Source organism: Sminthopsis crassicaudata, chromosome 5 (assembly GCF_048593235.1).
Source record: "Sminthopsis crassicaudata isolate SCR6 chromosome 5, ASM4859323v1, whole genome shotgun sequence".
Taxonomy (NCBI): Eukaryota; Metazoa; Chordata; class Mammalia; order Dasyuromorphia; family Dasyuridae; genus Sminthopsis; species Sminthopsis crassicaudata.
Genome location: NC_133621.1, coordinates 251,469,694 through 251,493,998, shown reverse-complemented (window position 1 = coordinate 251,493,998; position 24,305 = coordinate 251,469,694). Strand labels below are relative to the sequence as shown.

Sequence of the window (24,305 nt, the reverse complement as noted above, 5' to 3'; positions counted from 1 at the left end):
TTTTCAGGTTTGTAAAGCACTTTACATGTTATTTCATTTGGTAAGGATTATGATTATCTCATTTTACAGATAAAGAAGTTGAAGCACTGATGATTAAATGATTTGCCCAGGTTCAGGTTCCTTTTGAAGACAGGATTTAAACTCATCTTCTTGATTCCTAAGTCCAAAACTGTGCTGTCTAGCTCTCTTATTTCTCAGATACATTTTAACTAGAGTTACAGCCCCATTGTGCATTATTATGCAAAGATATGGTCCTCCAGGAATTTATTGTCTAATGGGAAAATGAATAAGATATCTAAACAGATAAATAGAATATAAATCAAAATAAAGCCCTAATTTGAAATGTTCTAATCATGTGCCCATTATTAATTAAAATCCATAGACTTTTTTTTTTCTTTATAGACAATTTTCTGAAGAATTAACACAAGTAGACATGTCAAAAAACTTGAAATGTGGGTTTCCAAATCCTTGGGTTTGGGCTCTGTTCACCCATCTTGGAGCTTCCCTCAAATTGACAAATAACATTTAAAAGAAAGGAAAAACACATGACTCAAAGAAGTTGTATTGAGTCATCCACAGTGACTTTATTTCCATGTCCTGCCTTCTACCCTATTATAATCATCTGCCAGTATCAAATACAGTGAGGGGTTCCCTCACACATGGAAATCCCATGAAAATCAAATTAAGTAAGAATCAGAAGAAGCCTCTGGTTGGGCAGAATTTTTCACTTGTTTTTAAGTTCTGTTAACCCCTCTCACTAAATTTTTGTTTAATTTGTTTGGCCTGTGGGATGGTTTTTATTTTCGTGCCTATGTTAATGATGGAAATCTTAAATGACCTGTTTATGACTTCAGCTGATGAACTGTTGGCCTATCATCACTAAACAATCTTTCTCTTTAATAGGAAAATATATTTGTTGATCGATCAAGGATGGCTCCAAAGACACCAATGAAAAATGAGCCAATTGATTTATCAAAGCAAAAAACCTACACACCTGAAAGAAATCCAATTACACCGGTTAAGCTTGCCGACAGACCTCAGGCAGAACCCTGGACCCCTACAGCTAATCTGAAGATGCTCATTAGTGCTGCTAGTCCTGACATGAGAGACAGAGAAAAGAAGAAGGAGCTATTCAGACCAATTGAAAACAAGAATGATGTATTCTCAGACTCCCTACAGGTAATAATAACAGCTGCTATTTATTCAGTGCTTTAAGGTTTGCAGAGTACTTTACAAATATCTTATTTCCTCCTCACAGCAACCTTGGGAAGTAAGTGCTCTTTATCCCCATTCTTATATATGGGGAAATTGAGTCAGAGTGAAATTGAGTTAGCTGATTTGCCCAGGATTACATAGATAGTAAATGGTTTTAAAATAGATTGTGAAAAAGTTAGACAATACGCAGCTACTATGTGCCTCAATGACTTAGAGATCACCTGATCACCGGCTTAAAGATCTAGAGTCCAGTCCTCATTTTATTGCTGTGCAGTCATTTTCAGTTGTGTCGGACTCTTCATGACCTCATTTGAGGTTTTCTTAGCAAAGATACTTTGTCATTTTGTCATTTCCTTCTCCAGCTCATTTGAGAGCTGAGTGATTTGTCCAAGGTCACACAACAAGTATCTCAAGCTGGATTTGAACTCAGGAAGATAAGTCTTCCTGAGAGCCTGGTGCTCTCTTCATCGTGCCATCTAACTGAGGAAGCCTCCCTCGGACTTGCCTGTAGTCCCCTAGATGACAAAAATGGGAGTTGGACTTAGGTCCTTAGACTTGAGAAGATTTAATCAATCCTCTGTATTGGCCTTAGGTAAGCAGGCAGAGGTGTGCCAACCTAGAGAGTGGAAGGTTTTCATCCTCTTTAACAATTGGCTCCTTTAAAAAATTCGAAAGGCAGATATTCCTGAATGAGTAGAGTTGGCCTCACAACCATGAGAATTTGGATTCAAATCTCACCTCTGTTATACACTGGCTTTGTGACCTAGTCAAGTCCCTTAACATTTAGTGCCCTTGAGCTTTAACATATAGTAAGCTCTTCATAAATGCTTTAGCTCTATACTATAGTTTGCATGATAGCGGTTGATTTGTATCTGATGGAGGAGCTCTTTACACCAATGAAATCAAGAGATAGAAAAATAATAAATAAACCAAGCAGAGATCAAAAATCTCATTAGACTCCAGTTTCCCTTTCTTCCCCATGAAAGTGCTTAAAAAAACTGCAAATAAGGACAAAATCTACTTATAGATAAAAGTATTTTGTCCCTATTTATTAATTATCAATAAAAATATTCAGATACACAAACAAAAACGTTAAACATTGGGTATTGAAATTATGAATTTATATTGTTTGGAGATGTGTATTTCAGGAGACAAAATATCATAGCAAAGAGCCAGGAAGATCTGTTTTTAAATCCTATCTGTGATAATATGTGTAATATTTGAGACTGGATTTGTGGTTACCTGTCAGTACCCTCTTATAATTATAGGACTATTAGTTGCAGAGCAAATGAAGAAATATTTTAATAGAGGAAATTGGCTCACTGGGAGTTCTAGGAATGAAATCAGAATTCCTATCAAAAATAGAATATTATCTTTAACAAGATCCAACAAAAATGTCCAGTGATTTTTTTTTCATCCCCTTCTGAAGCTTGTTTGTATTTAGTCATATTTTGTGTTGTTCTTTGCATAGGTCTTAGGCTAGAAGGAATCTCTTGAAGCTATCTTTTCTAGCTCCCTCAATTTACAGGCCAGAGGAAGTCAAGTGATTTCCTTGTAATTAACATCATGCAGACATTAAGTATCAAAGCCAGCATTTGAACCCAGGTCCCCTGATTTCAGTGCCTAGCACAGGGTAGGATAGTAGACACTTAGTAAATAATTCTTGATGGTTGGGGTTTTTAATGGCTTTTTCCACACTATTCTAATATTTCTCAGCATTTTTCTCCACATTTTTTGATAGATGCAAATAATTAGTTCTGTCATTGAATAATCAAAAATTAAATAGATATATAACAAATTGAGATCACTGATTTGTCTATTTGGGAGTGTCACAAGCTACAGATTTCCAGAAAGAATAAAGATATGTGTGTTGCACAATACTGAAAATAATTATCTCTTTGCCTAAAGCCAGAACACGTTTTACAACTCCCTTCATATATTTATTCTTTTCCTCCACACATACCTTGTCTTTTGTCATTCTCTTTGTCATTTTTCCTTTGGAAAGACATTTTCAAAGCAAATGATAGCTAATTCAAAGTGAAACCAAATTGTAAAACAATTAGGATAAGAACATTTATCATAAATTTAGAACATAATCATAAGCAATAAGTACCTTGCCTATTACTATCAAGTTTTGCACTATCCTCCTGGTTACTCAGGTTCACAGTCTGGATGCAATTCTCAAATTTTCATCCTTCATCTCTCTTCTCTCTCCCTTGCCCTCCTCCCCCCAATCCAATCTGTTTCCAGATTCTATTGATTCTGCTTTCACAAGATCTCTTGAATATGCCTACTCTTCCCTCACACTACCACCATCCTGGTACATACTTTCATCAGCTCATGACTGACCACTATAGTAGCTTTCTAATTGATCTTCCCTCCGCAAGCCCCTCCTCACTCCAGTCCATTCTGCATTTGGCTGTCAGGTTGATCTTCTTAAAGTAGAGGTCTGACTGTGGTACTGCCATCCCTTCCTTCTATTCCATAAGCTCAGGTGAGTCTTATTACTGCTGGCCAAATATAAAATGCCTTTCCCCCCCCCCACATTCAAAGCTATAACCTGGCCACTTTTTACACCTTACTCCTTACCACATATCCTGTGATCTAGTAACATTGACATCATTACTGTTCTTCATACAAGTCCAACTTATACTGACTGACCCCTGGGCCTGGAATTGTCTCCCTTTTGATTTCCATCTGCTGGTTTCCTTCATGTCCCAGTTAAAAATCCCATCTTCTGCATATTAACCTTCTGTTATTTATATGCAGTGTATTTGATCTTTCTTAATATCCCCAGCCTTAGCACAGTGCTTGGCACATAGTAGTCATTTAATAAATGCTTGACATAAGAGAGTTTTCATACTAATGAAATCTCAGGTCTAGACCAAAGAATATTTATTTTCTCCTATCCACCTAATCCATATAAATGGCACCACAATTATTATCGCCACTGTTTTATAGGCAAGAAAATGTAATCCCAGAGGTTTTAAGTGACCTGCCTAACTTAGCTGAGCAATAGTTTGAACAAAGGGCTGCCAGTCTCTAAAGTTGATACTCTAGTCAGTCAATCCACAAGCATTTATTAATGATGCTAAGTGCTGTGAGTACAAAGAAAGGGAAAAAAATTAGCCTCTGCCATTAAAGAAATTTATATTGTATAGGGAAAACAAAAGGTAAGTTAATTTATACCAACAAGATATATACATAATAACTGAGGATGCTATAGCACTGAAGAGACCAAGAAAGGGCTCCTGCAAAAGGTAACATTTGAGCTGAGTCTTAAAGGAAATCAAGATTCCTGAGGGGATAGGACCCAAGGTAGAGTATTGTAGGCAAGGAAACAGCCAGGGTAGAGGCACAAGGAGAGAGAGTATGGAATAGGATGTGTGAGGAACAGAAAGTCAGGTCAGAATGGCTGGATCATAGATTGCATGGAGAGGATTAAAGTGTAAGACAACCAGAAAGGTTGGGTCATAAAAAGTCAAGTCAACAAGCCTTTATTAAGTACTTACTATGTACAAATACTGTGTTAGCACTAAGGGTACAAATACATGCAAAAAAAAAAAGCTTTTAAGGAGCTTACATGCTAATGGGGGAATACACAATGGTCATATGCAAGGGAGTTAAAAAGTGGGGCTGTTGACCCAGAGGACCCAGAGACTTCATATTTGGTCCTGAAGTTTATTGTTGTGGGTAGGAGAATGACATGGGCAGATCCAGCTTAAGAAAGTTACTTTGGTGTTTGATGCAATGAAAGGCTTAGCAGACAAAGAGACCAATTATTGCTATTGCAATAACCCAGACCATATATGAAGAGAATCTGAACATAAGTGGCAGCTGTGTAAGTAAAGGAAAATTATATATATGTAAGTTATAAGAATAAAAAGAAGAAATGACAAGATTGAGCAACTGACTAAATATATGGGCTGAGCAAATGACGCCAAGGTTGCCAACCTGATTTAGGAGTATTACGGAACCTCTGTTACTAATAAGTGTAGAAAGCAGGATAGATTTGGGGAAAAGATAAAAAGTTCTGTTTTAGACATGTTAAGGTTGTGATAACTAGGGGATATTTATTTCAAAATACCTAGTAGACACAGGAAGGAAATAAGGGATGGATCTATAGAGATCTGGCAGTCAGATAATAATGCACATAAGAGCACATATAGTTAATGGGCATGACATGGATGAATATCTGGAAAAGGAGATTGAGAAGAAACAGAGAGGTAGAAAGAGAATGAAGAGAATATTATCACAGAAATCCAGAGAGAATATCCTTAAGGAGAGCTCGATCAGCAGTGTTAAAAACAAAAAAAGAATGAGAGTTAAGAAAAGGCCATTGGATTTGTCCTTCAAGAGCTTGCTTTAAAGAGAGTAATTTCAGTAAAAAAAAAAAAAAAGGGGGGGGGTCAGAAATCAGATTGCAAACAGCAACCATTGAATATAGATTTCCCCCCCCTAAGGAATTTAGCTGGAAGGGGGAGGGGAAATGTGGAACAACATGTAATGTAAATAATGAGATCAAATAAAGCTTTTTTAAAAATTAAAATTTTAAAAATTGAAATTTGTGGATATGTTTGTTAACAGCAGAGAATGAACCAGTTGCCAGGTAGAGATTGAACAATACAAGGAGTGAGGGAAGAAGAGAGAGAATACTAAAAATGCATTTTTTTTTTAGACAATATTGGAAGAGATGGAATTAGAGGTGTCAAAAAGTTTCCTTTGACAAAGAGAAAAGCTACACCATCAGAGGCTGGAGTAAGGTGATTATAATAGGGAATTATGTCAGAAGGTTGAGAAAAGAAGTAGTAGACCATGTTTTTAGCAAAGAAGACAGTTATGTAGAGGGTATCTTTAAAGACCTGAGGAGAGAGAGAGGTTTGGAGCAGCTTCTATAGGAAGTGAAAGAAGGAATTAATTAGGGAGAAGTAGGAGAGCCCAATTGAGATTGGATCATATAAATTTGTAGTTGGACCCAGTGACCCCATTTCGTAACTTCCCCCATCTCTATATATAACTAGGAACCAAGGAAGAAAATGCTGGGAAGAAATCCAGAGTTGGGCTTTGACCAGGTGTGCCATAGGAGAATGGGGCAAGAAATTTGAGATAAGGGGAAAAGTGATAGAAAAGGGGGAAGAGTGTAGCCAATGTAGGGTTTGAGGTCTGGGGGAAAATTGAGGGATGGAACATTTGGAGGTCGTGGTGAAAACAGAAGAGGTGAAGGAAGAATGAAGCATGAGAGAGATGGAAAGATAAAAGATTAGGATCAGAAAGGAATTTCAGAGTTCATGCATAAGTTATTGGAACACAAAATCAAGGTCTACTCCAGGGATACAAGACATTTTTCTACATATAAAATTAATGAAACTTAGCTATGATCCTCCAGCACCATTCCTAGAATCAAAAAAATGACATTATTCCAAACAATTAGTAAAGATACTGCTTAATCTAATCCTAGTAAATGAAATAACATTTCCTTTTTTTTTGGGGGGGGGGGGAGCAGGGAGCCAGGCATGTAATTTCATTAGTGAAAGGCCCTTCAGGTTAGGGAATTCCCTCCACCATAGCAGCTGTTCTGCCATTTATAGTCATTGTAAATTACCTACAGATTTTCCCCACATTGAAGTTCCCTGAGACTGCTAGTGAGAATATATGTCAGTCTCACTGTTATTCCCTTGATCCTTAGAATAAAATACTCTATATAATATTAAGAGAGAGGGAATCAACTGATAATTTCATTACTATAGGAAACTCTCAGAAGAAGAAACTCCCTCTAATAATATAAATCTATACCTTGTCTAGATTTTAGTCTACTTTAAAAATAAATTTTTATTCTTGTTTTTTTATACCACCTTTTTTCTAATAACCCCCCTTTTCTCCTCCCAAAGAATCCATCCCATATAATATTTTTAAATTAATAAAAAGAAGAAATAAACATAACTGAAACACCTATCAAAAAAAAAATCTGAAACTATGTACAACGTGTTGTACTTGTAGGTCTTCCATCTCTGCGGAAGGACTCAAGAGGGAATGTCTTCTTAAACTCTTTTTTTTTTTTTTTTCCTTTCTGAGTCAATTGGGGTTAAATGACTTGCCCAGGGTCAAGAAGCTAGAAGTGTTAAGTGTCTGAGACCAGATTTGAACATAGGACCTTCTGACTTAAGGGCTGGTGCTCTATCCACTATGCCAGCTAGCTGCCCCTTCTTAAACTTTAGAGCCATGCTTCTTTCTTATAATTTTGCAATATTCACTGTGTATGTGTGTTGAGGGCAGAGTATTCTTTGACATTGACATTGTTGTTATGTATATTGTTTTCTTAGTCTGCTTATTTCGGTCTGTATCAATTCATGTAGATCTTTCCATGCTTCTCTGTAGTCATCACATCCATCATTTCTACAGCATGTTAACATTCTATTACATTCATGTGCCATAGTTTATTTAGCCATTCTCCAATTAATCGGCATATACTTTGTTTCCAAATCTTTGTAATCAGAAAAAAGTCCTACAAATATTTTGCTGTCCACGAGCACTTTGTCTTCTTAATGGTGGTCTCATTGTAATGGAATTGGTGGGTCAAAGCATCTGAATGTTTTAGTCACTTTATTTGTCTAATTCCAAATTGCTTTTCAAAAAATTCACAGCTGTGCCAATAGTACATCAGAGTGCCTATCTCTTCCTATAACTTTTCTAAATACTATTATCGTGTTTTGTCTTCCTTGCCAGTTTGTAGGATGTGAGGCAAAACCTTACAGATATTTTAATGTTCACTTCTAATTATTAGTGACTTAAGACCTTTTTTTCATGTGATTATTTGCAGTTTCTGAGAACTATTTGTTTATATCCTTTGACCCCCTGATCCATTGAAGGATGACTTCAGGAGTATGGGGAGGGTGTTTATATAGCTATTACTTGTTTGTGTATCTTGGGAACTAAACCCTTCTGAAAAAAAAATTGACTTGAAGATTGTTTTTTCCCATTTAATTGCTTCCCACATTATTCTAGGTACATTAATTTTGTCTGTAAAGAAGCTTTTCGATTTCATGTAATTAAATTATGTAACATGAATATGAGAGGTATATGATCTCTTTTAGATTTCTTATAGTATGATCTTTAGTATTAATATAACATATCCAATTGTAATATATTGTAGTATGTTGTATAAAATGTTAATCTAAGCCTGATTTCTGCCAAATTGCTTTCCAGTTTTCCCTTCCAGGGAATAGAGTCAGAATATATCAGAGGCAAGACTTTCTATTTACAAGGTCATGTCTGTCTCTTCTGTTGTTACAATAATAATAATCTTTTTATGCAACCTCTTTTGGTGCATTAAATATATTTTCTAATAATGAGCATTCTAAAGTTTTAGTTTTCCAATAAACTGGGAAAACATTTTTACATTCAAAAGTTCTGATAAAGGCCTCATTTCTAAAATATATAGAGAATTGACTCAAATTTATAAGAATTCAAGTCATTCAAATGGTTAAAGGATATGAACAGACAGTTTTCAGATGAAGAAATTGAAACTATTTCTAGTCATATAAAAAGGTGCTCCAAATCACTATTGATAGAGAAATTAAAATTAAGACAACTCTGAAATAGCACTACATACACCTCTCAGATTGGCTAAGATGACAGGAAAAGATAATGACAAATGTCGGAAGGGATGTGGAAAAACTGGGACACTGATGCATTGTTGGTGGAACTGTGAATGGATCCAATCATTCTGGAGAGCAATTTGGAACTCTGCTCAAAAAGTTATCAAACTGTGCATACCCTTTGACCCAGCAATGCTACTACTGGGCTTATATCCCAAAAAGATCTTAAAAGAGGGAAAGGGACCCATATGTGCAAAACTGGCAGCCCTTTTTATAGTGGCTAGAAACTGGAAACTGAATGGATGCCCATCAATTGGAAAATGGCTGAATAAATTGTGGTATATGAATGTTATGGAATATTATTGTTATGTAAGAAATGACCAGCAGGATGATTTCAGAGAGACCTAGAAAGACTTACATGAATTGATGCTAAGTGAAATGAGTAGAACCAGGAGATCATTATACATGGCAACAAGAAGATTATACGATGATCAGTTCTGATGGACATGGCTCTCTTCAACAGTGAGATGATTCAAACCAGTTCCAATTGTTCAATAATGAAGAGAGCCATCTACACCCAGAGAGAGGACTATGGAACTGAGTGTGGATCACAACATAGAATTTTCACTCTTTCTTTTATTGTTTACTTGCATTTTTGTTTTCCTTCTCAGGTTTTTTTTTTCTTTCTAGATCCAATTTTTCTTGTGCAGCAAGATAACTGTATAATTATGTGTACATATATTGGATTTAACATATTTAACGTGTATTATACTACCTTCCATCTAGGGGAGGGACTGGAGGGAAGGAGGGGAAAATTTGCCTGTTTGTTTTTTTAATATAAATGTGAATAGTTATGCGTTTGTACATATATACATATATATATATATATGCATGTATCAAACAGAATTTCATCTTACATTCTCTACATATTTTACTCAATTGAAAGATAACAAATATCTAATTCATTATGGAATACCATCTAGGAAAACCTGCCTATTCCTTGATAATTCCCTTATAAGGAATATTGATTTATGGAAAAATCATTACATCAAAATTTTATATCAATTACAATTACAAAAAACAGTAAGTAATGTTCTCTTACCTATCTCTGTGGTATTAATACAGTCAAATATTTTCGATATACTTTTTATACTCTTTTAGGAGCTTTACAAATTTTTTTCTCAATGGCTTCATAATTGTGTTGATTTCATCTATGGATATTTGTTCTAATCTGTCTATTTTCCCCATCCTTTATTGGCATTTCTATGTCTTCTGTAAGAACTTCTGGGACTGTTATGTTAGATTCCAAGAAACATACTTATAGTAAAAAAAAAAAAAAAAAAAAAAAGATTGCTTTGAAAACATTTTTTCCAGATCTTTTCTTTTGTGACATTTTCTTTTTTGTTTTGTTTTTTTAATAGTTTTTTATTTACAAGATATATACATAGGTAATTTTTCATCATTGACAATTGCAAAACCTTTTATTCCAACTTTTCTCCTCCTTCCCCCCATCCCTTCCCCTAGATGGCAGGTTGACCAATACATGTTAAATATGTTAAAGTATAAATTAAATACAATATATGTATACATGTCCAAACAGTTATTTTGCTGTACAAAAAAGAATTGGACTTCGAAATAGTGTACAATTAGCCTGTGAAGGAAATAAAAAATGCAGGTGGACAAAAATAGAGGGATTGTGAATTCTATGTAGTGGGTCATAGTTATCTCCCAGAGTTCTTTTGCTGGGTGTATCTGGTTCAGTTCATTACTGCTCTATTGGAACTGATTTGGTTCATCTCATTGTTGAAGAGGGCCACTTCTGTCAGAATTGATCATCACATAGTATTGTTGTTGAAGTGTATAATGATCTCCTGGTTCTGCTCATTTCACTCAGCATCAGTTCATGTAAGTCTCTCCAGGTCTTTCTGAAATCATCCTTTTGATCATTTCTTACAGAACAATAATATTCCATAATATTCATATACCACAATTTATTCAGCCATTCTCCAATTGATGGGCATCCACTCAGTTTCCAGTTTCTGGCCACTACAAAGAGGGCTGCCACAAACATTCTTGCACATACAGGTCCCTTTCCCTTCTTTAAAATCTCTCTGGGATATAAGTACAGTCGTAACACTGCTGGATCAAAGGGTGTGCAATATTTGATAACTTTTTGAGCATAGTTCCAAATTGTTCTCCAGAATGCCTGGATGTATATTCACAATTCCACCAGCAATGTATCAGTGTCCCAGTTTTCCCACATCCCGGAGGGGAACATTTGGAACAGAAGGTTTTGCAAGGGTCAATGTTGAAAAATTACTCATGCATATGTTTTATAAATAAAAATCTATAATAAAATAGATTTTTTAAAAAATAAAATAAAGTTATTAGTTTTCTAAGGACAGTATTAAAAACAAGCATTTGTATAGCACTTTTAGGTTTGCAAAGTGTTACACAAATGTTATCTCATTTGAAGCTCACGACCTAACCAGACAGGTTTGTTTCTCTCAGCTTTGTGTTCCTTAACACAGGCAAATAGGGAAGAGGTATGTAAACATAGAGTACATTTTGATAAAGGCAAAAAGTTATATCAATAGCTGTAAATTTGTTCCTCCAAGAGAAAAAACCTAAGCATTTCATTCAAATCTCAGCTAAAATTTTTCTATAAGTAGGCTTTCTCAATTTCTCCTTCATTCTAGTACCTTTCTGCTTTTTTTTCCCCCTAGTTTGGCTTACCTCCAGTACATTTATTTAGGGTTGTTTGCATGTTGTTTGACCATTAGACTGATGCCTAACCCAGAGTAGGCTTTTGTGACTGGCTGACTGACAGAAGAATTGAACAACTTCTTCTGTTCTACATTCCAGCCATTGCGAGGCTGTATAAGGAAGAAAAGATGAGTCTAGAGGAAAAAGAAGCACATTCAGGACTCTTGGGCATTCATAGTTAGGCTATTTGAGCTGATTTGCCAGACATTTGGGTCATAGGGAGGGAAGAGTTCTGGGCTTAGAAAGCAAGCATCACACAGGTTCGATCACCTAGTAGTTATTCGAAGTTGTTCTTTTTTTAAGACAGTTTTTTTTCCCCTTTAGCAAGGCAATTGGGGTTAAGTAACTTGCCCAGGGTCACATAGTTGATAAATATTAAGGTCTGAAGTCATGACGATTTGAACTCGGGTCCTCCTGATTCCAGGGCCAAGACCCTCATCTAGCTGCCCTGTTCTTTTTTTTTTTTTTTTTTTAAACCAGCTGTTAGTTCACTTAACCTCATAATACAAAGGAGCATCATTTTAATTTACTTAAAAGATAAGGGTTGAGGAGCAGTGTGTCCTAATAGATAGAGAGCTGGCATGAGTCAGGAAGATCTGAGGTCAAGTCCTGCTTCAGAAACTTACTACTGGTGTGATCCTAGACAAGACATCTAACTTCTGTTTGACTCATAACAGCATAACTGTTTGACTCATGACAGCACCTATTTTTCAGGGTTGTTTTGGACATTAAATGAGGCCCACAGTAGGCATCATAAATAAGCTATGTAATAATATATAAATAATAACATAGAATTATATACAAATGCATATTTCTTTCCTCTCTGACACACACTGGTTGTGTGACCCTGGGCAAGTCACTTAACATTCATATCTTGGGGTTCCTAAATTTCCAAGTTTCATATCTATGTTGGTAGATGTTTTCTCATCAGAAATTATATTAATGAAATCACAAGTCCAGTACAGAAAAGATAATGAATAGAAGTCAAGAAAAGTTAAAGAAGTAAAATTTAATGATTTTGTTTTTTCCTCATGTATTACCTATTGTTATATATTAATGGGTTGTTTTATTTTCCTCTTCATTCCTTCCTCCCCTCCACTTCCTCAAGCTTGATGCTGTTGGGGAAGGCCCTATAGATGAATTTGAAAAGCAGCGGCCAAGTAGGAAGCAGAAGAGCTTAGGACTCCTGTGCCAAAAGTTTCTGGCTCGCTATCCAAGTTACCCCTTGTCCACTGAAAAAACAACAATATCCCTGGATGAAGTAGCAGCCAGTCTGGGTATGTATGCTCAGGATTACAGTCTTTGGGAAGCTAATCAGAAAAAGGGGGTCCATTTAAACTGAGATCTCTTCAAAGACTGCAGATAATGAATGTGATAAAGGAAGACATGATTTTTATCTGCCTCTAAGTTCTGGGTTGCATCTCTTTAATTGTGTAAAGAGTGAGTACTTCAAGGGGAATGCTATCTTATAAGAACTCCTAGTACAGTGCTTGGCATAAGTGGATATTTTATAAATGTTTATTAATTATTGAGGTGAAAGGAGTTAACATGACCATGCCATTTTAAACTACAATTCTTTGTATATATGTGCTTTTCACATCTTTGAAATATGAAGGTCAGTTTTTCCCTTTTTGATAACAATGCTTTCATTTATGACTACAATGTTGCAAGTAGAAAGTTTAGATTAAACATATATAAAATATAAATAAAAATGTTAAGCACTTAACTATGAGCCAAGCACTGGGGATACAAATTTAATAAAGGGACAGTCCCTGCCTGCCTGCCTTCAAAGAGCTTCATTCTTGGGAAAGACAACAAGTAAAATTAGGAGAAAGGGTTAGGAAGTACCTATGTAGGGGCACCTTTGGTGTAAAAGTCTGGAACATAGGAGCTGAGCTGGGCTAGAGGTAAGCACATCTGGTCTGAGCTTCAAGTCAGAGAAAGTACGCCAAGGCCTGTCCTTGTCATTTACTGTATGTACAGCCTTGAGCCTCTCAGAGTTTGTTTTCTCATTTGAAAAATGAGTTGTGAATTCTGATCCTAAAAACTTAGAAATAAAGTTCTGGCTCTCAGTTAGGTATTTGGCCATGAATAAGTTGGTTTTACCTCTGTGACTTAGGTTCCCCATAGGAATGCCATAGTACCTGCTTACAGGTTATATAAGACAGGGGCTTTAGAAATATTATTAGGGTTTAGAGCTAGAAAGGAGCCTTAGAGATCAGCTAGTCCAACCTTCTCATTTCACAGGTAACAAAACTTAGCTCAGAGAAGTTTAAAAAAAACAAACAAACAAAAAATCATGGGCTGGAAGAGATTTCAAGCTATCTAATCCAATCATCCCCTTAACAGATGAAAACTGAGACATAGTGATTTACTCAGTCACTTAGTATACAAGGCAGATTTTGAACTCAGGACCTCTACCTTCAAGAGCCAGAGTTCTTTCCATTGCATTTCAGCTAAGCAACATACCCAAAGTTACATAGGTGGCAAAAGAGCCACTAGGATTTGAATCCAGGTCCTCCTGATTCAAAACCCTGTGCTCTTCCTATTACATCACTAAAAATGTAAGGCTCACATTTCAGAAACACCTTTTTAAAAAAAAATTTTGAAGAGAAAGTGACTCAGGAGCTCTCTTTTATCTATTGTTTTCCTTCTCTCCCCTCCAAATGTCACAAAAATTGGGTTCTCTGTTTCTTTTTTTTAAGGCATGCAACAAGCATTTATTAAGCGCTTAATATATCCCAGATAGTGTGCTGGGAATAAAAACACAAGTAAAAAGAAAAGAATTCCTGATCTTGAGGCATTTATACTCTAATAGAAAAATAGGAGCACATAAAAGAGACCTGAAAGGGAAGGGAAGAAGGTACCTACACGGGTGTTTGGAAAGTGAAGATGCCATGTCTGAAATACACAGACCCGTGAAGAAAAGAATTCTTTAAACATAAGCCATACAAAGCTTTCAGATTGGATCAGTGATGCTCTAAACCTTGGTGACCTGTTGACCAGCCTTTTCAAAATTTAGCAGACTGAATCAATTTTCATACTATGAATTGTATTTTCAATTGAATTCAATTCAACATGCATTAATTAGGTATCTGCCCTGTGCTTGGCAAAGACAAAAAATGAAGTTGTCCCTGCACTCAAATAGCTTATTGTAAGAGGTAAATAACATGAGCATACGTAAATAAATATGAAATAAAGGAGTTTCAGGTTAGGGAATAGGTAGACTGCTAACAACTAAAAATTAAGAAAAGTTTCTGATAGTATGTGATCATTCAAATCAGCTTTGAAAGTCTTCTCATCTTTTCCTGATTTTTGTTGTTTAAGCTGATTCAATTTTTCTAGGATAAATCTATGCCATATAGAGACTTTTTGGATTGCAGAAACTATTAGATAATGACAATGTGGGACAATTAATTTTAAGTTCTATTGGTGACATTTCCCAGAACTAGCAGGAGAAAGCAACATGCACCAATAACTGAATTTAAGAATGGACCAGTCAAGACTAGAAACAACATGTTGGGAGCAAGGATTGAGAAAAGAAGGTTCTTGGATTTATAAAGCTAAAGGGAACTCTAGCCTTTTAGGTTAAATAGGGCCAGAAGTAAAATGCTTATATATTCTACTGAGAAAATGGGGCCACTATAGGGCCAGTGGGATCCATTGTAGTTTCTTGTCATTGCCTGTCTCAGTTGGAGCTCCCACTTAGATCTGGTTCCAGAGCTCCTAGTGTAATTGAAACTGATGCTTGAAGTCAGATGATATATCTCTCCAGCTCAACAAGGCTTAAAAAAGAGCCTCAGAGATGGGGAAGCCAGGTAGGCCTGTAAATCCCAGTCTACTAGAGCACTGTGCCCAAAGTACAGGTAGTAAAGTAGTGACTAGATAGTATATTGTGACTATTCTAGGAAACCTTTCAACATTACTCAAAGCCTTGGCAACAGGACCAGATAATTAGCCATGAGTCAGTAATGCTTTACTCTTTACAAAAAAAGCTCTTTTTTTTCATAGTAACTCTATAAGTACAAATATCTTCGTTTTACAGATACAGACATTGAAGAAGTTAAGTATCTGAACATAGTTATATCAAAATCTGGTTTTAAGTCCAAATCCTCTGACTCCATCTCATTCCAGTTAAGGGCTTTCAGGATTAATTAGGGTGTGGACAATGGAGACTATAAATGGAGACCCCAATTTTTAACTAGATTTGGGTTCAGATCCTAACTTTGCTATTCAATATTTGTTTGACTCTAAACAAATCACTTAAAACTTTTAGAATTTAATTTTTTTATCTGTAAAATCTGAATTAATGATAGCATAAACCAAATCAGTGGAGTAAGCATCATTTTCCTGAGATCTTAATGTAACAGATTTGAGATGAAAATGATGGGTGAGAAAATGAAAGAATAAGATTTTTCTTTGACTAACATTAAAACACAGAGAGCACGAAAAGAAGATATAATCAATCTGTTGGGGTGAGGGAGGTTTGTAAAAAGCTTAATCAGTGACTAATGGGAATTTGAGGAGGGTAATGATATATAAATCCTCAGTGGTGGAACTAATGTCATAACCAGGATTAGAAGAATTATTTGGATCCAAAAGAAAATGCTAGCTGTCTACTTTTTTACTGCAGACTCCTCTAAAGTGGACAAAGACAGAAGGTGATAGGTAGCTAGTTGATCTTTGAAATTGAACTTTTCATAAAATAGCAAGCAGATATTTAAAATTATTCATGCTTGGTAAGGTTGCTGCATATAGACAGAATATTTCAGGGCTTCCTTTCACATAGTAATCTAGCAGTTACCATTTTTCAGCCTTATATTATTTTCCAGGTTGAGGTATTTATCCTTTTGTGGCCTGTACCTTTTAGACAGTCTGAAGCCCTCCCAAAATAATGGTTTTAACTGCTTAAAATAAATTACATAAAATTACAAAGGAAATCAATCCTATTTTAATGAAATTATCAGAATATTAAGAAACAGGTTCACAGAGCCCAAATTAGGAACTCCTGGAGTTCTTCGTCTGTCAGAACTAAAAGTGATTGTGAAAGTCATCTCCAAATCCCCTGTTTTCCAGGTAAAGAAACTGAGGCCCACAGAGGATTTGAGACTTTCCCACAGTTGCAGCTAATTAGTAACAGAGCTAGACTCAAAAGCTAAGTCTCCTAAATCTCTATCTGGTGTTTGATCTTTAGAGATATAAAGGATCAGTTACTGGATTTGGAATCAAGAAGAACTGAGTTGAAATACCAATTTATATATTTACTAATTTTCTGATTCTGGGTAAATGCTTAATCTCTCTGCCTCAATTTCCTCATTTGTGGAATGAGGGAGATTTAACTAGATGGTTCCTTCCAGTTCTAAAATTTTTTTTATCTAGATCAGTTTCCCACCTAATACAGGATTTCTTTCTGTAACAGCCCTGACAGGTGGCCAGATTTTCGTCTTCATTTTTCAGTTTGCTGAAAACTTAGGAGTTTAATTGAATGTATAACAAATTGTGACAATGGAATTTTTTGTGTACCATCACTGACTTTGCCAGTGGAGATCATTTCTGTTCTCTCCTACTCTCTGAGCAAAGTATATAATCTAATCTAAATCAGAAAGAATTTATTAAGTTCTTACTATGGGCCAAGCACTAGGGATATAAAGAAAGGGGGAAAACACAGTACCTGTCCTCCAGGAGACAAGAAGACCTATCCTCTGGTTGGCTGTTATTATTACAATAATCTAGGCATGAGGTGATAAGGGTTTGCACTAAGGTGGCAGCTATCTAAATCTTATTTTCAAAGTAAATATATGAAAACATTGGAATGGCTTGTCCTAGACATATGGTCTGATCTGCCTTCATACCAGAGATATTCCATTGTGGACTGTGACAATTTCTGGAAAGAAAAATCTCCCATTAGATTCATCAACCAGAACCTTAGAATTGAACTCTCAGTTCTTTTGAGTGCATATGACCAGAAAATAACCTTGTAGCAACCAACATTTTTGTTGTACAGTTTGTTTGATTAAAAGTATATCTCCCACGATAGAGTTTTGAAGGGCAACAGTTCTCTGTTAATTTTAGTCCATCCTAATTACACAAACTAGGCAGACAGCCAACCAGATAGAAGGCAATAATTTATAATTGCTATGGTTTTCTGAGAGATGTCAGAATTCTTTTGTCAGGGATACTTACATCAGAACAAATGGAGTAAATCAATTCAGAAAAGGTAGAGTGCTTGTTGGTAAATCAAACAATTCACATATGGGGAAGAATTCTTTCTAGATTCATTTCTACATTGGTCTCATCTAACCAGATAGATTCAGTGACCATTTATTGAGATGAGATCTCCTCTGTATATCAGGTAATCCTCTGTATATATGGGATGGAATGATAAGCCAGGATTATCCCCAATATTCTACTCTTTCCTCCCCACATGTTAATTATTTTCCTAAGAGTCAAGGAAATTATCCCAAGATTTAATTGGCTTCAAGTGCTGAAAATAGACTCTTGGCAGTTTTCCTAGTAGGCTCAGGCCATTATAACATGTCTTCCTATTCACTTAAAACATACAAAGGCCAACTCATGGTAATTCAAAAGGCCCTTCAGATTTGTTAGTGCCTTCAGAATTCTGATACCCATCCTTGTGACTAGATAATATTTTAAGGAGGCAAAATCCCAATGGGAGTATTGTATCTTGTAGATTGTTGGTTTAGAACTTTACTCAATATCTTTTTTTCCCTTGAGACAATTGGGGTTAAGTGACTTGCCCAGGGTCACACAGCTAGGAAGTGTTAAGTGTCAGGACTAGGTCCTCCTGATTTCAGGGCTGGTGCTCTATCCACTACACCACCTACCTGTCCTCCTTTTCCAATATCTTAATAGACAAATGCCCATTTTCTTAGCTCTGTATCCCAGATCACATTCAGATCATTGAAGGCAGGGCAATTTTATAAAAGAAGGAACTGAGGGCCAGAGAAATTGTGTGATTTACCCAGAGTCACCTACCTAGGAAATGTCTAGTGCAAGATTCAAACCCAGATCCCCAATTCAAATCTAGCACTCTCTTAAATATTAACTTGAGTCCCTCAGGCTACCACTATAAAAATTGAAAACCATGAAATATTTAGCAGCTATTTATTCTATTATGATCTTAGAAGAATTTAAAAAATGTTTCTGCGTGACCCAAGTGTCAAGGAAGGGGAAGATATTTGAAGAACTAATTCTTAGAATTTTGGGGAAAAAGGAGGGTCCAAATTATGATTTCATAGATTTAGGAGTCTTCCTCTTCTAAAGTAGTTTAGCACCTGTTCTTAGTAACTTTAGTAACTTAGTCTTTGAAAATTTCCTGAAATACTGAGAGGTGTACTAGGCACATGGCTGTAAGAATTGAACCTTTGTTGTTCTGACTGAGGCCAGTTCTCAATTATTAGATATAGGTATTTTGTAGTTGACATTCTTAGCTATAGATTAAAAAATGAGTCAGACATTTCAATCCAGCAGGTGCGTTTTGGTATCTTCTATGTATAAGGCACTGTAATGGGATACTGTGGCCAAAAAATGGGAATTTTGTAATCCTTACCCTCAGGAAGCTTATAGTTTAACAGGGAAGAGAAGCCATGTACATGATTAACTATAATATAAAGTACTTCACATGAAAGTTGTTGCATAATGGATAGAGAACTGATCTAGGATTGACTACTCCCACTGATCAGCTGTATGACAGTGGGCCAATCGCTTAATCCCTCAGTAATCCCAAGCAACTCCTAAGATTATAGTTATAGATAAATAGCAACTATGCATTGGTGGAGAGATTTTCCACACTACAGATGAAGTGAAATGGCCGATCTTATGAGATAACATTTGTTAAAACACTTCAGTGTCTGCCACATAATAGGTCCTTAATAAATGCTTGTTCTCTCCCTTTCCTTCCCCCCATTCAAAAAAAATTATCATTTTACTGAATATACACAGAAGACAATGGGTAAATCTAAAATAAATCACCACATGTTGTTAAATTTTATGCACTTCAGAACTTTTAGAGAACTTCAATGGAGTATTTATTACCTACTATATATGTTTGATGCTAGGGACACAAATACAAATAATGAAATAATCCTTATTTTCAAAGAACTTACATTCTAACAAACTACTTTTCCAAGTCCTATTTAAAAAGTCTTTCTACCATTTATACATCACAGACAAAATAATCAGCTTATCTTTATTGAAGTTCTGCTCTTTGCCAAACACTGTGCTGGATGACAAAGACAAGCATGAAATAGACCTTGCCCTCAAAGAGTCAACAGTTTAGCCAGGGGAGGTGCCATGTGTATATACACACACACAATGTATAAAGTATAAGATATATCTTTATGTACACACATTTGTGCATATTATATGTACATAACAGATGTGAGATGATTGGGAGAGAGAAAAGATTTCATGGAGAAAGTAGCACAGAAGCTAGCCTTGGAAGGAAGCTAGTGCCATTATTGAATTAAGTATAGATTATATCCATACCATCTCTAAATCTTGCTAGTAAGGATCATTCCAAGAAATAAGAAAAATAATTCATTTCCATCAGTTACTTAGCCACCACCATTTGCAGTATTCTGCTCTAGAAACTTTTTAAAACCTGTTGTAGGTTGGGTCTGTCATCCAGATGTTTGGACTCTGAAGTGTGTGCTTGGTGTCATAGCAGCTTTGATGCTGTTTTTTTGTTTCTTCCAATAGGCGTGGAACGGAGGCGCATCTATGACATTGTGAATGTTTTGGAGTCCCTGCATATGGTTAGCCGAGTAGCCAAAAATCAGTATGGCTGGCATGGACGGCATGGCCTCCAAAAAACCTTGAAGAACCTCCAGAGACTAGGAGAGGAACAGAAATATGAAGAACAGATGGCTTATTTTCACCAAAAGGAACTTGACCTCATGGAGTATAAATTTGGAGAGCATAAAAGGGAGGGTTTCCTAGAGCAAGACCAACAGTTATTGGATTTCTCTGAGCCGGATTGTATCTCTGGTGAGTTTGCTGACCATGTAGGTAACAGAGAGAGCTGTGTTTCTCTAACACTTTCAGAGCTAGAGTGAAAGATGCCAAATCTGCAGCTTTAGAGATTTCTTCTAATTCCCTGTCTTTTTCCCCAAAATTCTCTCCACTAAAATCCAACAGTAATTTATCACACGTGAAATTATAGGGGTAGAAGTTAGAGTATTGATATGGGGATCTATAAGATGAGGAAATGCTTCCCACCAATACAAGTTGGTACCTTCTTTTTAACTTAAAAAGTTCCCTAGATCCCTGAAAGGCTGGGTGATTTATGCAGGAGATGGTACTTTAAGGTTTGTAGAGTGAACTTTACTTACATTTTACAATTATTGTCTTATTGAATCCTCACAACAATTTTCAGTTTGATTCAGTACACGTTTATTAAGCATCTATTATGTGCCAGGCACTATTTCTTTGGGCAAGTACTGCGGTTGTTCCCTTTTTACAGATGAAGAAACTGAAGCAAACAGATTAAGTGACTTGCACTTGATGCAAGTGCAAGTGACTTGATCACACAGCTATTGTGTATCCAAGATGTTTGAACTCTAGTCTTTTTAACTCTGAGTCCAGTACTCTATCCAGATACTAGGCAATTCAAAGACAAAAAGGGAAATGATCTGTGACTAGCACAATGCTTTGCTTATAGTAGATAATTAATGTTGTATTTCTTTAAGCTTTCATGGAGACTTCTAAACTTTAGTGGTTTGTTTCTGATGTTAAATCAACATTTCAATACACTTTCTTATTAATTTTGGTCTTTTTTTGTTGTTTTTTTGTTTAGTTGTTTTTTTTTTTTTTGTCCAGAGCCATGGCAAATAATTCAAATTGGCAACTATTCTTAAGAGAGTTTGCCTGAGGTACTTAGTATCTGAGAGATCTGCCCAGGGTCACAATTAGTAAGTATCCGAGATGGGGTTTGAACTCAGGTATTCCTGACCCTAAGCTCAGCACTTTCATACATCCTCCATATACAACACTTGACTTTGCCATCTTTGGCTTATTCTTTTTTAAAAATCAGTACCACACACACACACAAAACAGCTTTGCTACTTTTGAGTTTTGTTTTTTTAAAAATAGCCTTCCTTTGTTGGCTACTTGACAGTACATTTCAGGAACATTTTCCAATGCTTAAGTATTTTGATGCTACCTTCAGTTTACAGGAGTTGATACAAACTTAAATCAGCAGAAACAAGAGAACACTATATATAACACAATAGCCATAGTAATGGAAATACAAACTGTTAAAGGCTTTGGCATTTGGGGCCAATTCAATAACACTTGCAGTTAAGAAAACTGAGATTCACCCCATAAAAGACCTACCTGGCTGTGTAACCCTAGATAAGTCACTGAAGCACTGTCTCTCAGCTACTCATCTGTAAAATGGGGGCTCCAGAGAAGGGAGGATCCAATGGCTTCAAAATCCCTTCTAGCAAAAGAGATAGAGTGGACCACAGGTGCACAATGAGACATGTATGATCAAATTTGGTCATTGTGTTGGTTTCTTTTATATAACTGTATTTCTATGTCACATGAAAGGACATTATTGAACAGGATGGAAGTTAATGGGAAATGTTTTGTTTAAACAGAACAAAAACAAAAAAGTCCTGTCTGTAAACATTGTCTGTAAGCTCTTTGAAGGCAGTGACTTGTCTTTGTCTTATTTGTATCCTTAGGACCTAGCACAGTGCCTGGCACCAAATAGGTGCTTAATAAATATTTATTGAATTGAAAAGACAAAGTAGTTTTAAGCTGCCCAGGAAAATAATTGTTGTGTAATTATAGTCATACCTCATCCTTTGGATCAAATTATATTCCTACCCTGATGCATGGTATGATGGATAGAAAGATAGCCTTGAAGTCAAAAGCTATGACCCTGGCTTTCAACATAATCCCATTCCTATTTAAATGGGAAATTGTCAGGAAAGATTCTACTAATGTGAGGTGATAGAAGATCTCTAAGTCTCCTGGGTGATGCCCCATATAACTCTTTTAGGACTATAAATTGCAGAACAGGTGCTTGTCCACAAAAGTAGAGCGAATTCCCTACTTCAACAAAATTGCAGAAAGAAACCAGACTTTTAAAGGCATGGTCCTTGTTCTCCAAGCTCATTTTCAGTACTGCCCTTTGAATGGCTTTGCTCTGTTGAGGGTTGCCTTTTGATTTGTATTCTCTTCTCTTTGTAGCATCTGCAAACAGCAGAAAAGACAAATCTTTGCGAATAATGAGCCAGAAGTTTGTCATGCTGTTCCTTGTCTCCAAGACTAAGATAGTCACCCTAGATGTCGCTGCCAAGATACTGATAGAAGAGAGCCAAGATGTGGCTGATCATAGCAAGTTTAAAAGTAAGAATCCAACCAGACAGTGTCTGGTGCCAGGTGAACAACTCGATGTGGTTTTCTCCTAATTGATTTCTTAGAACAGATGATTGTAATTTTAGACAATCGAATGGAGGTATTGGAAAAATTCTTTAGTCCCACCCACTTCCTTGTTCTATTTTTGAAAAAGCAAGCCCAGAAAAATAAAAGGCTAGAGTGATATGAAATAGCAGGGCCAGGAATAGAGCTCATGTCCTCTTTTCTTCTCCATCAGTTCAGACGAAGTCACTGAAATAGCTAAGTGGTGTGGTGGATAGAGAAGGTACTTGGAATCATGAAGTTCTCAAACATATCCTGGCGAGTGTCTAGGGACTCTTCTTTTTCTCCTACCTTCTGCATATTCTTGTGAAAGATAAGAATATAAGACATTGGCAGTAATGTTTTTTATGTTGTAAAGATGATGTTGATATTAATATCTTATGTTATAAATTTTATTATAATCATGGTGATAGTGCCAATAATGATATAATTTATATAGCACTTCATATGTTATAATTATTATAATGATGATGACAGTATCATTTCTGTAACACTTTACATGTGTTATGATAATTATGATGATAATGTTGATGTACTTTATATGTTAAAATAATTGTAATGGTGATAATGACAATGATATCATTAATGTCACACTTTACATATGGTGTGATAAATCATGATGATGACAGTTATGATATACTTTATATAGCATATCATATATTAGAATAATAGTGATGATGATGACAGTTGAAATAACATTTTTGTAGCACTTTAAATATCATAATAATTATGATGATGGCAGTGATAATCCTTTACGTAGCACTTTACATATGTTATAATAATTATGATAATGATAGTAAAAAATAATATCATTTATATAGCACTTTATGTATGTTACAATAATTATGGTGATGTCAGTAATGTCATTTTTGTAGCACGTTACATATGTTATCTCATTTGATCCTCACAAAACCCCTGAGAAGTATCAGCTCTCATAATTTCCCTTTCTCTTAATTTTATAGATAACCTCAGAAACTAACACTGAGAAGTTAAGTAACTTGCCCAGCATTCCATGGCCAGGAAATGTCTAAGTGTTTGAACTCAAGTTTTCATAACTTAGAGACTAGTACTCTTTCCATTATACCCATAATGTTACCTTACTGCCACATATTGCCTAGTTAGGACATGGCATCTTGACAATGAAATTTGCAGAGTATTCCTTATTTAGACTTGAAGGCAGGGGCAGGCTTTTGTTTCTTCTCTGTATCCTAGGTATCAGTACCTATCACTTAGCAATCATTTAATAAATATTTGTTATTTAATGATATGAAATAGGCT

The 24,305-nt window shown here is 35.8% G+C and overlaps 1 protein-coding gene across 1 annotated transcript in view; it reads left to right on the top strand.

Annotated features, from left to right (window-relative positions):
• Positions 1-24,305, top strand: part of E2F7 (E2F transcription factor 7) — a 49,696-nt gene that overhangs the window by 6,245 nt on the left and 19,146 nt on the right. Inside the window, exons 3-6 of the mRNA XM_074270835.1 lie at positions 904-1,179; positions 12,685-12,853; positions 20,298-20,585; positions 22,797-22,955. Coding sequence (XP_074126936.1) covers positions 904-1,179; positions 12,685-12,853; positions 20,298-20,585; positions 22,797-22,955 — 892 coding nt within the window. The remainder of the gene's footprint in view (positions 1-903; positions 1,180-12,684; positions 12,854-20,297; positions 20,586-22,796; positions 22,956-24,305) is intronic.